Source organism: Labrus bergylta, chromosome 9 (genome assembly GCF_963930695.1).
Source record: "Labrus bergylta chromosome 9, fLabBer1.1, whole genome shotgun sequence".
Lineage (NCBI taxonomy): Eukaryota > Metazoa > Chordata > Actinopteri > Labriformes > Labridae > Labrus > Labrus bergylta.
Window position 1 is genome coordinate 4008694 of NC_089203.1, and position 17921 is coordinate 4026614.

At 41.4% G+C, this 17921-nt stretch overlaps 1 protein-coding gene across 2 annotated transcripts in view; it reads left to right on the forward strand.

Annotated features, from left to right (window-relative positions):
- The first annotated feature begins 289 nt into the window (after window positions 1-289).
- gria1a (glutamate receptor, ionotropic, AMPA 1a) overlaps window positions 290-17921 on the forward strand; it is an 81907-nt gene continuing 64275 nt past the window's right edge. The window contains exons 1-2 of one of the 2 annotated variants that reach the window (XM_020629652.2): window positions 290-963; window positions 1110-1244. In XM_020629652.2, the coding sequence (XP_020485308.1) occupies window positions 876-963; window positions 1110-1244 (223 nt within the window). In that variant the 5' untranslated portion in view covers window positions 290-875. The remainder of the gene's footprint in view (window positions 964-1109; window positions 1245-17921) is intronic. The other variant, XM_020629651.2, reaches the window with a different exon arrangement.

The following is a 17921-nucleotide window of genomic DNA, read 5'->3' on the forward strand; positions in this document are numbered from 1 at the left end:
TCCTCTTATGATTAATATCACTGCTGGTTCAATTTGTTACTGATGCAAAGAAATCCACGAAAAGTGAGCATATTGTTCTTGAGAGCACGTTAAAACACGTTGGCGATGGTAAAGGTGGATTGGCTATACTTTTTGCATTGCATGAAAGTGAATGGATATCTATGAAATCCTGTGCGTTTCCTGAGGGACCTGTGGGTGCGCTCAGAGGCTGTACACTGCAAAAAAAATAAAAAAAAAACATCTGCCCTCAAGAGATGCGTGCACGGAAGAAATGCACGTGAAGTTTTCCATTTTTCTTCTATTAAATTGGAAAACACATTTGATCAACTGCAAAACAATCACTTTTTTTGATGCGCAAAACATATTTTGTTATTGGAGAGTTTATTATTGTAGACGAATCTCTTCCTTTGTGAGAGATCGTTTTTTATTTTCTACCTTGTTGCATCAACTTGGGCAATTTCCAGACATTTCTTCAAATAATCAACATTTCCCTGCAGGCAGGAAACAAGAGAAATCATCGCGCCACAGAGAGGAAAAACAGAGAAGAAAATATTGATGAATTGACGATGAGAATCAACAGCTCTCCAAGATGGGCATATTTTTTGCAGTGCGGCTAATGCTGAAGTCATTCTCCGTCTCATACAACAGCAGCCAAGGACACGAGAGCATCAGCAGAGAGAGGGGGAAGAGGAGAGAGAAAGGTGCTTCCTCTCGCCATTGCGATCACCGTCTATCTGCTGTACCGATGTTGGTGTAAAAAGCTGCTCACACAGGAGGCGAAAGGAGAGGCAAAGGAGCGGGGAATTTAACTTCACACACGGACAAACCTATGCTTGGATTTCGGCTTTTTCCCCTTCGCCAATGCTAAAGGAAATATGCAGCGAAGCCTCACCATCCTCTACACCAGTTTACTGGGGATATGCTTGGGTTCAAGCTCAAGTTTTCCAAGTAACATCAATATAGGTGAGCATTACGCACACGCATCAGACCTTTTGTTTCTGTTTTAAACTTTGTCCCCCCTCATCATTTGTTGATCTGAGTATTTTTCCTGGTGTTCCCTTGGGTCCGCTGTGTTCGACATTAACTCCTGTTTCTTTGCTGCTCAACAGGAGGATTGTTCCCAACAGAATCTCACGAATATGAGGTTTTTCGTTTCGCCCTCTCACACCACCAGGACATCCCCAAACTGGTGCCGCAGGTGGATATGGTCAAAATGGGGAATAGCTTTTCCATGACATATGCCTGTAAGTAAAATCTCGCTGGAGGCGGATTATGATCGGATATTCTGTCTGTTCTGCATCTTTTCTCCCCCTCAGTCTATTTTACCCACTTCCCAAAGAGTGAAGAACACCATGCGTGTAATGTTCAAACACAAGCAGGCTGTAATCGCATGCATAAATAGGCCTACTGAAAAGACTCGCGAGTGTTGGTAGGTTATTTTAACTGTTGCGTGGGACAACGAAACACTTATTTTTTTCTGCATAATTGCAGCGTGATTTTGCGCTCAAGGGAAGCGACGGCGCTTTTTCCACATCAATCTCTGCAGCAGCATTAATGATCCCACAGTCACATCTTCTAAGGTTTAACAGTTATATGAATTTATAAAAATGAATATGGCACTGATTTTTCCTTGATCAAACAGAGATAGAAACAAAGAGCCACGGCGCGGATCCGTGCTCTCAGGCTATGCGAACAAAGATGAAAACCAACTCGCCACGGATCACAATCCGATGATCATGACAGCCAAAACGCACTCTTTTTCAACCTTCACTCCATAAAACCTCCGATATAATTGAACTTAAGGACTGTAGGATGCACGTCAGATCGTCCCTATTGATCATTCTTAATGTTGTGTATGGGTTTTTACGCAGAAATAGGAATGTCTGATACTCATTAATGTGAAAAACATAAACGATGCCATAATGCTACAGTATTTATCGTCAGCAGGAGGGCTTTAAATCACTTTTGAGTCCTTGGGCAGAGAAGTGGGGGATGCCCTGCTCCTGTGGGGGATAATGTGTGCCATTATGCCAGCCAAAAAATGACTCCATGCAAGCTTTACTAAAGAAATGCCCGTCTGAATTGTCTTTTCTTTGTTTGCCGTGCACTTATCCCTCCTTTGTATTCTGACAAGATTGTGTCACCGCTGAGACTCTTCTGTTCTTTTCCTCTGAATTAGCTTGTAGTTCACTCACATTTGGTAAAGCAAAAGTCAAACAGTTCCAGAGACACCCTTTTGTCAACTATTATTTCCCGTCTTCCTGTGAGGGGGCCATTCCCTCAGTGACAGACATTTGATTGCTTCTTTTAGACATCAATTGTTTTTCCAGTGTGAGACCTGTCTGGAATGGCTTTTCCTTACACAACTGTTCAATGCAGTCACAGATATGAAATGTAGCTCATACAACCGAGTGGGATAAATACAATATTGTTTTGTAAAGAAATTATGTTTAATGTTAATGACATCCAGACTCTGAATGAAAATGTGATGAACTGAATCACTATTACCGTCAACTGTCGTCTCAGAACTTACACTTGTTGATTAGTGTATGCTTCAATACAACAGAACAGATACAGCTAACCATATTCTGCCATGAACCCTTCTAATACCCATTTGTACAAGCTTGGCCTGAGTGGAGCATCATTATGAATATCAAATTAACTGACAAATCGAGCGTGAACTTAAAAATGCTTCACACTCACGCACTCACTTTGGACCACATTCAATATGAAACTAAATTCAGCGTTTGTTCAGCTAAGCTTGGAGTTCTACATGTTAGGTTTTAGTGACGTCATCATTGTATGCCTTGGTCTTGTCTGAGACTTGATTTAAAAAAACACCTACATTAAGCATTAAGCTCGGCTAACACACTGATGGAGTCAGACCACAGCTCAACAGAGTATATGGGAAGGCTATGGTCTGATAATACAGCGTACAGTTTTATAGCTGTGGAAGTGTCTGCTGCTTCTTTTGGTGCAACACTTATTCTTGCTACAAGTAATGTGACTTCGTCCCCAATCTGATCTTTATTTGACCAGGTGGGCACTGGATGTGTTGCAAAACACATGTCTTACTTGTTCTGGGACATGTCATGTTTAGGCTTATAAACGATTGCAGTTGGGTTTTTCAGGTAGGGAAACTCTTACTGCAAATTCTGCCACACGCATCAGAGGTCATCAAAATGCTAACAATAGCATTTCAGATGCTCAGCTTGCTTATTGAGATGTTGTCGCAGTGCTTCTAAGTCTATATGTCTGTTTGGCATTAGCACTGCTGGTTGATCCGCCATCTGCAGGAAAGTAGCTGATGTGAGATTCGTTATTGCTAACCCACTGTCGGAGATTGAAGCCTTCAATGGCCAAGACGTGGTGAAAGCCTTAGACTTTGATCTCCCCCTCAAAACGGAAACGCTGGAGACGGTTAAGCTCATAAAAAGGTTTTCTCACAAATTCCTGATCATGCGTCAGCAATGCATGTATCGCACAACATGGACTGCTCATGGCACCAACTGGGATCATCTGCCAGCTATACACACTGGGCAGATTTTTTTCCTTCAGGGATCACTCCATAAGAAGAGTCTTATCCTTAGGGAGAACGCTCAACCTGTGAAACGATGCTATTTTATCACTAGAGATGGCGACCTTGTTTATAAAACCTAAGGAGTATTGCAAGCAGGGGTGTGCCAAGAGAGGATCCTGATAGAGGAGGGTATTGAAGTTCTTTCCATGGTGCTGGAATAAACAGTTCAGTACAACCTTGTACCTCATGTTATGGTATTTACTGTTCAACCTGCTCAGACCGCATCTAAAAGATTTAAAGAGTACTCTAGCCTCTAAATCATATGCCTTAGCTTGGATGGGAACTTTAAACAAATCCCCCTCTTTGGTCATGAGAGTGTTAAAGTTCTGATCTCGGGGTTTTGCAAATGTAGGATCATCTGATTTTGAAGGGGAGGTGTTGAGTTTCAAGATGTTCCGTCAACATCCACTCTTACCTTAGCCTCAAGAAAAAAGATTGGTGCTGTGGCCCATGTGATGACCTTGAGGCTTTGACAAAGTGCTTAACCAAAGCTTCATGACAAATTGATCTAGCTCAGTTGATGTGAAAGGTGGTGGAATAACTGGGCCAGACATCGGGTTTAAAAATTCCATATGAATGCTCATCCCTGCCTGCCAACTAAGGAGCAGGCAGGCTTGAAAGCCTAGCATTTGGAAGGGCCAGTTTGTTTGGAGGTGTTGGATATATGTGTGCAGTGTTGTGGCTGTCCAAACTATTCAGATGCTCTGGTACATAATCTATTCTTGGAGAAGAAAACTAGCTGCTCTCTGGATAAACAAAGTCTGGATAGCTTGAAAAGAACCGCTGAATTTACTCTAAACCAGCTATGGGTGATAATGCATCAGTCCAGTATGTAGGCATGGGACTGGTTTGAGTGATACTTTTGTCTTATTTGCCACTGACAACCTGTTAAATGTGATGGTTTGAGAATGGCCTGACAATTCACTGGACCTGCCTGGTCTTGGCCTTGTAATGTCGCTGGATGAACCTACATGCTCTTCTCTCCAAGATCTCAAAGTTGGTGACCAACATGTGCCAGAATTAGCACCTCATTAGCTTCCTGGTGTTATGTCATAGTTGGTTGCTGCTGGTGCTCCTAAATAAAGGGTTGTGATGACATACTGTGCACTTTGATATCACTTTGTATTGGCACACTTTTCCTCCATGTCACTGTTGTATTGATTGCTGTAGCCTATGGGAGTAGAATGTGGGTTGGGTTTACTCTTGTTAATTGCGTAGTGACCCTTAGCTGCTCATCAGCGCTGACTGCCACGAGTCTCTCCATCTTTTATTCCATTTCTTCGTCTGCCTAAGGACTGTTACGGGCCACTGTTCTGATGTACTGTATATTGAAGTTCCTGAATCTTTCTTGACACAAGCCAGCTGTTGGATGGCATGGGGACTATGACTATTCTGAAGGCATGGAGACTACATTTGTTTAAACTGACACAATTAAATCCATCTGATCCACCCATGTCCAAAGCTGAGGGCTTGAATTCTGGCTTATGGCTGAATAACTCAAAGGTCCTCATAATGAGCTTTGCTAACTTTGTAAAGGGTAGTACATGATCGGCATGATGATGAACATCTGCATTGTCTCTCATCAAGTTCATTGTGTTCTAAAGAACTGGATCACTGGATGGTTATTTCCTTTTGCTGACAACTAGGACCACCTATTGTTGGGTTGAAGAACCAGTTGAGCTGTGGAGCTGACTTATTGGTCTCATTTTAAATGCCTCTGCTCATGTATTTATATGCTGGACAGTGTGTATCATAGTGTAGTATGATTTAATACAAAATGTGGTTTTGTTACTCACTATTGTACTTTCTATTATAAATTACACGTCAACTTGGGCATTGGTATAGCTGCATTTGTGATGCCATTCTGGGCAGAATTCCAGGCTACCTTTACTCGCTTTGGGTATTAACGGATGGAAATCACAGCCTTCACTCATTGAACATTGTGAAATTAGTTTTTCCCAAAAGCACAAATTTATTTGGGAAGGAAAGCTTTTAGGTGTTCTGCACCCATAGCGCTGTTAAAAATCTACAGACCAATGTTTAATTGCAAAACTTGGTAACTCTGAATGTTTTTTAAATTCTGAAATCTCTTTGAGTCCAGGCTTCCTGTGAACAGATGTCTAGCTGATCATTTTAATGCAATCTTGAAGCTATTTGTTAGATTTTTGTTTCTGTGTTGCTGCTATTTTAGGCCATGTCTCCCTTGTGAAGGATATCTCTGATCTCAGTGGAACAAACTTGTCTCTATAAAGGGTTAATAAACCCTTTTTATATGTGAGATTCAGTGTGCTGGATGGTCACATATTTATCATTAGGGGCTGAGCATTAAGATGTTTTCAGGTGTATTTATTGAATTCTGTTACCAGGCCAGTAAAAAAACACTTGTCTTATTTTTCCTCTATGTGCTATAAGAACAAATACGATGGCTGTTTACCAAGCATATACATCTTGTTCTTTGTAAACAAGTATTGAGATCTGCTTATTTGGTCATATCCACCACCGGGGTTTGATGTAATGTGGTTGTAGCATTTCTTATGAGATTCAGTTATGAGTTTAAAATTGGATTTGAAATAAAGCATTATGTGCAACAGCACTCATGCAGATTTATAGACGCTCAGTGCTGGCTTCTGTGGCATGTTTAACACTCTCACTAAAATACATTTACTGTTGTTTGTCAGAGTATAACTACAACATCCCTGCATTTTGATATTATTTTGTGCAAATATTCTACCTGTTCGTAAAAACACAGACTTTATGAAGACAACCTGGATAGATGTGGCTTCACATGGAGTATAGTTCTGCAGAGGTGTCTTTAAAACACAGAGCTGTGAAAAACATTTGGAGACCTTAACGGACCCCAGGTAATATCAACCTTCCCCACCCTCCCAGCAATTTAAGACCGTCAGGGCTGTGTAATGAAATGTAAACACACCCAAGAATGCCCTCATTAATGAGATGGTCCAATGTTCTGGAGGGAATTTGAAGTGAATATGAGGGTCAGGCTATTGCTGAACTTTTCTGGGGATGTCGCTGGTGGATCAAACATGGTGCCTGTATCATTGAAGAGAATAAGGGAAGGGGGATATGTGCAAAAAAAAAAGTCACAGCAGTAACCAAGCAGAAACAAAAAACTGCAGTTCTTTGAGTGTCCACTTGAGGCTTGATGGGAAAATCCCCGGATGTCCCATTTACATCCATGCTAAAATGCCTTTTGGTCAAACCTGGTTCGAAGAACAAAATTTTATTATAAATAGTTAATTTTTCTATTGGTACACGCTGTATGGGAGATTATTTTTGATTATATCGAGGCTAAGAGTTATGCTTAATGAGAGACTTAACTAGTCCTTACCCTATCCATTGTTAGTAAGATCAGCAGTTTGCCAGTGGGCTTGAGGCCTGCCTCACCTCCACATCTGTCATTGTTGCTAGGGTGATCTTGCTTTTCCAATATGGCGACTGTCATCATTGGGCATCACAAGTTATATGGCGACTGTCATCATTGGGCATCACAAGTTTGCTCCATAAACCAATGGGTGATGTCACTGAGACTACGTCCATATTTTATACACCTATTTGGCAATAACCTGTAGAGGAGAACCAGTACTTATAGTCGGCTTTCAAAGAACATTTTGGCTAAGCGGTATCACATGGCTAATATGCCATATATTCCATCTGCTCCCCCTTCTTTATATTCAGTTAAACTGTTCAAGTGATTTGCAAAAAAATAGCTAAAAGCAGGTCCTTAAAGATGGCCATAAAAAAATTTCAGAAAACTGCTTTAAACTGATAATTTGACCAAGGATCACTGCCACTGCTCAGAGCCTTGAATTTTGTTCACTATTAGGTCAGGGAATCCAGATTTCCTTCTTTCCAGTAACCCTTCTCAGCCTTTATGACATCTTTTCTTCGTAGTGTCACGCCTATCACCGCAGTCCATTGCTACGATGGTGGGCTGTGGTACAAGCATGTCAGAAAGATTCAGAGTAGCGGCCGATGGGAAAAAATGAAAGTGACACCTCTTCCTGCCTTGTGTCATTCGTTCTAAAAGAAAAATGTGGTGGCTATGGAGACGCGCTTGTAAGAAAAAAGCAGAGCTTCAGGGCCTGTTTATAATGAGTCAGATGAGAAAAGCAGCCTATTCCTGGATCTGTGTGTAGGAGTGTGAGCATGTGTACATCTGGGTGCCCATTCTGGCATCTGTGTAGGATGTCATGAGTGACAGTTCACCCCTGTAAGCTCGTGTGAGTGTGGGAGCATGCCCGGGGCCAGTGGGGTCCAAAAATGTGAAAAGCAGCGTGTGAATGGGCCCTTGTGCTCGGGGATGAATGGCGCTCCGGATGAGGGTGATACTCATCAGCTGGCTCTTGTGACTTGCCACTTTCTTCAGCAGCAAGACCTCCCACCACTTACGTACACACACCCACATACACTAAAACACACACTTACACATGCTCATACACACTTGCTGGCACCTGCCTCAAGAACAGGAGGAAAGGGGCGAGAGGTTCGGGTGGATTTCAGCAAAAGTAAAAGGAAAAAACCTACACAAACAAATGTCAGAAAGTGATTCATTTCATTTTCCGCTATTGGATCATCAAGGTAAAAATGGTGACAGAATGTGAGACAGGAAACTGGAGTTCATTTGCATTTGTCTGTCCTCTTTCCTACTCTCTCATGCACAAACCAACACAAACTGGTAGAAAATATATTCTTTTTCAGCATCTATTGTACACATCATTACTCTTTTGATACATGTGCCTTTGTTTTTTGTGTTCTCAGTGAAAGCACTTGCTCGACTGTCTCATTTTACATGTTTCCAGTGGTTAAAAATAACTTCCAGGGATGCAGTGTGTACGTGGAGAATATTAGTCACTGTTCCCCTCAGTTAGATATCACATTACCATAATCTGCTATTGACTTGCTTTATAATAAGGACGTCACTGAATCGCTAGCTTCATGTCAAATCCCCTGCAGGCTCATGCCTATATTATCTACTTCTCCCTTTGATATTGTACGTGTGTGTGTGTGTGGTGAGATTCAGGCTAAGCTTTGGCTATTTTTGGTGTAAAAACTCTGCAGGGTATTGCACCAATAGCAACTAAATGTGACATTTCAAAGTGTGGGATTTTTTAAATTTCCTGTCACTTACTCACATTTACTTTTGAGTCCAGTTCAGCGGTTCTGATAATAAACCTTTCATTAAGACTAATTAGTGTTTTGGAAAGACGATTTGTGTTGTCCCTGCGGCGTTGGCGGCAGTATTTCTCCGTGTCTCTGAAGGACGTTTAAAGTGGACTGGAGAAGGATCTATGAGGCGATCATGATCGATGAACTGAGTACTGCACAGAGGCCTTCCAAGTCAATCAATAGGATACAGATAATAGAGGATGGAGCTGTTTCTGAGGATATATGAAATGACTGTGACAGGTAGAGGTCAAGTCTAGGGACTGTTGAACATTTGTGGTAAATCAGGCCTTCATTGTTGTTAATGCAGGTCATATTCATTGTCAGTTATTAGTATGTGCTTTAAATGAATTAATATAGTTGTTTTTAGATGTATTTATGTTTTTTTTTAAAGATATTGAGACAACTTCCTTAAAAACAAGTGTAGAAGACGCACTTTAATACCTATTTCTTTTCATCTAAAAAGTGTACTGCTTGTTACCAATATACCAGAATAAAATGCAGACACACGCCCTGTCATTACCACGAGTGTAGCCGCCGTCATCACACACTGCACGCCACCTGAATTATTATTATTATTATTATTATTGTTAATATTATTATTATTGAAAATTCCTCCACATATATTGTGTATTGCAAGCTGATTGCAAGCTGTGGGTTTACATAGCAAAACAGACCAGTCTGCTGTGCTACGTTTTAACATCTTTTCTTCCTCACCAGGTCATAGTAATATTTAACGCAATCAGTGGTATATGGTTCTGTAAATAAACCTTGGGGCGTGCTCTTTTGATTGAATGACTCATATTGAACTTAACGAGTGACCGCAGCGGAGTCAGACATCGTGACTTGCGGGTTGTCAGTAATTCAGAACTTTTTTACTGCAGGCTGAGAGCTTAACTACCGTACTGTAGCTAGTTGAAGTGCAAACCCTACAAAGCCAAAACAGAAAGCGTGCAACACAGCTGTACACAACCTGCACGTTGTGGACGTTAGAAATGGTCACACAGGTAGAGAGTTTAGCCGTTTTTTTTCTTTTTGGGAAACCTTCCAAAAACAGACTGCGTCTTATATACTGGTACCATTTAAATTCCTGATTCTGGTTAACTCAAGTCTTTGAAACTGTTGGTTATCAACTGGTGACAACACAGCCTGTGGGAGTAATGTCCATCTTCTTTGTGTTCTTCCAGCGTATCAGTGGGTAAAGGATAGAAGACTAGGACAAGACTTATTTTTTTACATGTGATTCCAATGTATCCAAAATTTAAAAAATATACCAGAACTATCTCTAAACATGCATGAACAAAAGCTGCTGCCTTCATGTTATGTTTTTATTGTGTCGACTGCAGAAATTCACCTGCCTTACTTTTTCCTCACAAGGGTAGTTTCTTGCTCTGACTACTAAACAGAAATCTGTGAGAGCATGTGAGGCTCACACACACACACACACACACACACACACACACACACACACACACACACACACACACACACACACACACACACACACACACACACACACACACACACAATAGCTACAAGAGACGAAGCTCGAACAGATGCATTTAATGTATTATTCAATGCAATACATCCAAAGCGATCACTCCATGGAGTTATAAGCATAAATATGTAATAATAACCCTGCAGAAAAAAAAGACAATTGAACTTACTCAACCGTTAAGCTCTGTAATGCTTAAAACAAAAACACTCTATAGGATCTGCCTGAATCTGTTTGTATCTCAGGACATCTTTAACTTTCATATATACACCCCCTTTTACTCCACTCTCTCCCCCTCCCTCAGTGGTAAACATCACCCAAAAAGTCTCAGCTGGGATGTAAGTGCTTAGAGGAAGGAGGATGGGGGCTAGAGGTTGAGCTGCATTTTCAGACCCCGGTGGCTGATGTCACTGAGGCTCTTGAGTGTTGTGTTTTATTGTGTAGCTCATTGAGCTACAAATTGTGGTGACCGACTTCTTCAGTTCATGCATGTTCCGAGAGATTACAGTGTTCGATGTGTTGGTTTAAAAAAAGGCCAACAAATAGCAGATCACTGCTCCCTCCTGACTGTTCAGGACATGACAGCTATTTGTTGAGGAGAAACAAAAGAGCACGGGAGAGTCAGAGTGAAAGAAAAGAAAGTGACGGTTGTTCTCTTGGGCTAGAGTCTGGCAGGTGCCGGTTTGATGAATGAGACGGCTTGGATTTTCTTGTTCTGCAGCGCTAGGGATAGAGAATGGCCCATAGCAATCAATGTAGATCAGCCAAAACCGCTCCCCAAGCTGCAGAATGATAGAGTGAGGAGCAGGACGAGGGGGGGGGGGCAGATTCTGGGAGAGAGTTGTGTGAAGAAAGGTGGGGGGATGTATACATGGGGCAGGGGGTGAAGGAAGGGAATTGTTTCGTAAGGAGAAAATCAGCAACCTGTCATTTAATCTTCTTTCCCTATCCATGACGATTTCCTCAAAAGCACTCACTTGAGGTTCGAGGTGTTCAACCACACTGCCTCGGGGTTTGAGCAGTTAGGCAAAAAAAAAAACAGTCTTTGTTGCTCACGCTCTTCTCGTTTAAACACACATTACTCATGACTGTGTCCACTCTCTTTCTATTTGTCATCCTCATTGTCTTTTTGAGCCCGTTGTGAGTCCCTTTTCTGTATTCACATGAGCTCATTGGCCGACTATTTAAAAACAAATGTGCCGTCCCTGGAGGTAATAGCAGCTGGGACGTAGAGGTCTGAGCTGAGACGTGGAGGGCTGGCAATTAGAAAACAATGTGTTCGGGGGGATGAGGAGCAGGATTTGTGCTGCGGGGTGGAGGGACAAGCGGTGGATGATGGCAGCTGTCATGGGGTTTTTTTTCTTTTTCTTTTTCTACAAAGACAACAGCGTTTCCCTCTTTTGTCGTACAGCACATCTCAGGAGCTTCTGTGTACTTTAATGAGGAACAAAGCCTACAAGCATATTAAAGTGTTTGACATAGTGTAACTGCTCCAACAGTGACAGCTAAAGACTGCTCTTGTCATCTGCACAGCAGCACAGATGCTCGCAACACTGAATTACTGTAGTGACACCAGACCTGCAACAGTTGTGGAAGAAAAAAAAAGACATACTTTTAGCTTCTATCTGGGCATTAAATAATGTACTTTATGAAGTTATTTAAATCTGTCTATCACCACACATACTGCTTTACATTTTGGACTATCTATTTATATCTGTGGGTGTATACGACTCTTGTGACTAGTGTTACAAATCAGTGAGCAGGATAACCGCCAGATGATGTTATATTTATGGTGTAATTGGTTTTTTGTTTCGCCCTGCCCCCCTTATTTACTGTCGCTACGCCTTCTGTTATTGGATGGCTTACATGCAGTCTGTAAGCTGAAGAACTTCTTCATATACCAAGGTTTAAAAAAATAAGGCTTTCACTGAAGACAAAGATGGACAAAAGTAGGCTTTTTGACTCTTGTTGGTGACTCTTGATCTGACTGAAATGCCAGCTAATTATCATGTGTGACATAAGAGTTGTGTCAGATCTTCTGCCCTCACTCTTTCCTCAATTGTTCTAAAATGAGAACCCTGGAAAAAAATCTAGCAGTCTAGTTCTTACTAACTTAGCCATTCATGTTCAATAAGCTGTGGATATAGGTTATATGTCAGAACCTCTATTAGCATTGCTAACATTTGCAGCTAACGTTAAAGGTGCACTATATAGATGTGGTAGTGACATTTGAAAGTTGGAATATTGATACAGTTCTCTGCTCTATTTTCTGATCTGACTACACAAACTTTACTCAAAGATGTTTGGAGCTTAAAAGCTACCAGGAGAGTTACGGTTTCACTGATGTGGACCCCCACCATAACTTCTCACGTAGCATTTTATATTCAAACAGTGTTACAGGGACCACATTTTCCTCTGAGGACAGTTTGTGTATAGAGTTATGAACATAAACCACAGAATCTGTACACTTCTCCAACTTTCACATTTATCTACCAAAACTCTATAGTGCCCCTTTAAAGCAGTGTAGCAAACAATTCAATTCCTTAGACATTTGCTCGTGCGTTTTGGGTTTTAGATATACTAGAAACGATAATGCTGTTTATGATAATTGTGACTTGTGGAGAAATTCTCAGGCCTGGTTGTAGGTTGTGGCTCGGGTCAGTTGTTCTCTTTATTTATCAAATATACATTTGCTATATTAATGAAAAGATGTCATGCTGGGCCACAAGATATATCTCACAAGTAATTTCCCAAAGACCTGACCCTATCACAGTTCTGAAAGACTTCTTCTGCCTTGATAAATGATTTTATATCCTGAACCACTTTAATATGCATATGCAGATTTGCCCAAAGGTGCTGTAAGTTTTGATTTAAAAGGGAGATTTTTTTGACAATATTTGATGATTCTTGGTCATGTAAATGTAATCATTTGTATATAAACACCAATCGTGTAACATGTGGGACGTCATAGTGAGGATTTCATTATAATACACTCAATACATTTAAATTTAAACCTTTATTCCCTACTCAATATTCTGTTACTTATTGTGCATCTCTAGTCAGTTGTTGTAGAAATTAAAACGAAACATTTCCAGCTACTCTGAGATTCTGCTCAGGTTCTTTACGAACACCTCTCCCCCCAGTGGCACAACTGGAATTGGTTGAAAACAATTGCTAATTTATCCAGCAGCTCCTAATGAATTAGCATGCAGGTTGCATGTTTGCCTCGTCTTGCTCCACATACCCACCTCCATCACTTCCTCTGTCAGAGAAAACGCGAGTGTGGGAGCAGGACCCTCCCTCAGCACCTGTCGACACTGATAAGCAGATGGAGAGATAATTGCAAAAGGGATGATGGTTAAGGGGATAATTGGAGTTTCCATACCCCCCTGATAGGAGCTGGTCTGGGCAGGGTTTCTGACCCACTGCCCAGGTAAGCATTTATTCAGCAGGCGGCAGGGCTCCGCTGCAAAACCAGATTGGAGATTGTGGCGAGAAACAGCGAGGAGCGGAGACAATAGCCTAGCGTGACAGGGTTAGAGAGTGAGGCACGGGAGGGGGAGAGATATGTTCGGAGCCGAGGGGAGTGCTCTCACACCCTCGATTACCCATTTAATGAGGCGACGCCGTGCCATTGTTTTATTACTTAGAGGAAAAAAGGAGGAATCTAGATTTCACTGTGTGGTCCCTGTGTTTCCCACTGCTTGGCTGGCATCTGTTCTCTTTGTTTCGCAGCAGTCTCCCCATCATCTCCTCTCAGAGACACTAATGTTTCCGATTCTTCTCCTCGAAGAAAACCGGCTTTGCCCTTCTGTCTCACTTTCATTTTCAAGACATGCTTGCTTTTTAGGCTCATCCTTATTAACCTTCCATTACCCCCTTTTTCAATGAATGTAATCTTCCCTTAAGTATCCAGCGCTCCCTGACATTAATCTAAAGATCTGTTTGGCTGGTCAGCTGCTCTGATCACTCCTATTCCCACCAGCGTAAGCTTAAGAGAATAATGCCTTCCTGTCTGCCTCCTCTCTTTATTTCCTTCATTTTTCAGCACCTCACCTCCTTAAGGCATCAGTCTTTTCCTCCCTTTTCTCTATGGTACTTCTCTTTTTTTTGCCACACACTGGTAACAGCGGTGACATAAACACAGTTTTATTGCTCTTGCACTGGCGGTAAATCTCCCTTAAGCTTGAGGAGCTGAAGCTGTTTTTACCCAGGAACAGCGAGTGCACCTCTCTGGAGCGCAGCTCTCCATGGGGTATTTGGGTACCCTGGAGAGGTACAAATGCAGCAAGGCAAAGCCCACCCCCTCCTAAAAAACCTCTATAACCTGTTTTGCATTTCCTTGACTTGGTATTAAAGCATATGCGTGGAGGAAATTGTCTCTTTTGTCAGTACATTGACACATTATTGCTGAATGAATCATCATCTGCAGAACTTGTTTTGTTTTTTTTTGCCACAGAAAACTGCTCCCTCAGTAAAACCCTCCTCCGCAGTCATTTCTGCATACATTCATGCAGAACCACGTACAGTTGGTGCTGCATTCTGGTCCCCAGGGTCTCTGTCCTCTGAATAGTAGGGGATTGATTTCACTGTGTGAGTCATGCTGTGCTGGAGGCCATGTGGTTAGGGCCAACCCCACCTATCACCTGAGGGATTGTTCACAAAGCACGAGCTGTGTGTGAGATGCTCTTAATGTCAAAACCAGGAAATACCATTTTCATTAAAAATGGGTGTTTTGGAGCGAGCAGGGAGTGTGTGCATCCAAAGGTTCTGCGTTCATGTATACATTCCCATGTGTGAATATCAATATGGACTTCTGACGCCCTCTCTCTCTCATTAATAAAGCTGATTATCTGGGACCAGAGGGACCACAACATGCTCTCTACTTTTATTACACACATCATCTGACAGTTATTAGCCATGGGTGGCTGAGTTGACGATGATTGTGTGCGTCTCCCAGTGTCTGGTGTCAGATGTGTTTATCTCCCCTCAAAGTGCTCCGTGGTTGATTGAGTGACCCTTCACCCTTGTGGAGGTGGTGTAGATTACTGCCTAATGGGACAGCCACCTGCCTGCTCCTGTCATGCCTCTCATCTTTCTAAATGATACCTTAAACTAAATACAGGAAAGATACTTGAGGGTATATTGTGAGTAAGTAGAGGAACTGCAGCTTAAATATGAATGCATTTTTCCTCCCATTCAGTTCTGACCTTTGGAATAGACGACAAGAATCCTGGGACCTTAGACTGTTAGTGATTATACTCTTCTATCTAATGGAGGTTTGAAGGAACAATGTAATCAAACCAGAGATGTTTGGATTAAAATACACCAGTCTTTAAGTCTGCATTCGGTCAAAGAAGACCACCCAATAAATAAACAATGATCAGAGGCGCTACGTCAGAAGGTCAACACTTTTTTTTTTATATTCAGGTCTAATTACAATTTTTTTTTCCTCAACTGTTTACAGGTTCTTGTTTAAATCTTACATATATTTTTATATGTACATTTCTTGTATAAGTCTATTATTAATTGCTCAGTTTAAGTTTGATTCATCTAGGGGTATTCTTTAAATCTTTTTTCGGGTTAATATATATGTATGGGAGGGGGGCGTCGGTTTTGTGGTTAATTTGTAACAAATGTTTCATGTCATGTACGTCTTTGTAACCTGCTACTGGATGCTTTGAATTTCCCTCGGGATCAATAAACCGTGGCGTGCACGGAGTATGTGTGAATTGCGGGTAAGGGGGGCCCATCTGACAGCACTCTTTCTTGTTGGCCTGCTGATTGTTGGTTAGAGGGCCCACCAATTGATAGTTGCCTATAGGGTCCCAACAGGCTCTCAAATCGCCACTGACAATGATGAGTGAGTGCTTTAAAACTGCATGTTACTCAGTGTCAAAGTGGGAAAAGACAGTCTCTTTTGGGGTTCCAAAGAAAGGCAGGATTGAATTCTATAATAAAAAAAACAGTTTCAGTTCAGTGGGACTGGGGGGGGGGGGGCATCAGTGTGTCTGTTTGAATGATAGTAATTAGATTAGAAGAAAGAAAAGAGTGAGAGACTGAGGGGCTAAGACACGCAACAAAGGTCCCTAAATAGACACAATACTTAACCCAAGGGCTCACACCTGCAATCAAGCTGTCAGGTTTCCCCACAATCAAGGTTGACTCCATTTTATATGACATGGAAATTATTCTCGTGAATTTCTATGCCGTCTTTTTATTTTATTTTATATAGCTGCTTTTTACAAGTCGACAAACAGCCTCAGTCACTCTGCTATCGACAGTTATGAACATAACATACTTGCACACATGGCTTCTCCGATTCTTTGCTATCAGGACATTCCCTTCAGCTGCAGCTTTACTCACTCACCTTGAATTTCTAATAAAAAAACTGGCACCCCACCATAGCTGAGAGAAAAACCTATAAGATTTGTTTGGCTCTGAAGAAAAGCAAGAACTGCTCAGAGACAAATGATAAATGTTAAAAAAGCTTAGTACTGATAAACTATCAGGACTAATTTCATTATTACATAACGACATATACAGCGATCCCAAAGACTCCGCATTGTACAGTGCAGTACAATGCTAACACGTCAATGCTAAGCAGCTATAATATTCACCTTTTTAGCATCTTAGCTAGCATCTTTTAAGTAGCATAATATTTATTTCAGGATTAGTTCAACTTTGGTGCTACATGATTTAGAATAATCACAATGAGTTGTTTTTATTGTTCAGTCATTAGTGAGGTGACTGACCCAGCTTCATCATTCTTAGACCATTCATAGCACAAAGAGTTGATTTATTGTCTGGTTACAGCTTTGCAAATGGGAATTTTTTCGATGGATTAATCTCTGTGTGTTAGACTGTTGGTTCAAAAAAAGAGATTTGTTTTTAAGTCATTCTATAATTTTAGTCACTAAATGATTCATAATATTTTTTTAGTCAGCGGAAAATAAGATATAGAGTCAATACTGCAAATAATTAATTCGAACTCTTCAACATAAAGACCTTTGGTCGTCCTTGTTTAGTCCCACTTTGCTATCAGCTTGGCTGAAATTTAAAAACAGATTTGACCTCCCCAAGCATCTGTCATAAACCCTCGAGTCTTGTCGTGTAGAGGTGACATTGGATGGACAGTAAAAACTCAGTTGTCTTAGCAGGAGTGAGATTCTGTGTGTAAGGGTGGTGTGTGACTCTGGGAATCAATCAGGCTGGGTTATGTTGCTGTGGAGAAAAAGTGGGACTGGATTTAGCTGCTCACTCTTCCATCCCACGGTCTTTGTTCATCCAGGCCCAAAGGAATAAAAAAAAAACGTGATTCACACCTCAAGAAAAAAACAAACGATTTCTTCCAAGCTGCACAGCAACAACACAAAGAGTAGAGCTTGATTTTAAAGTTGATTCGTTGTTTAGATGAGCAACATTGCCTATTTTTGTGGAGTCACCCGACATGTCAGCCCTCAGTAGTGGGGCTCTTTTAAATAAAATAAAAAAAGGACCTTTATGGTTGGTTGAACAAGAACCCTGCAAACAGCACTCTCCCTCCAGCTGAACCCAGCTTCCTGCTGCTGTGAAATTCCCTCTGTACTGCTGACCTTAATGTTGCACAAGATAATGGCATGCAAGTCCCAGGGGAAGAAAATTGTAGAAGCCCTATGTTCC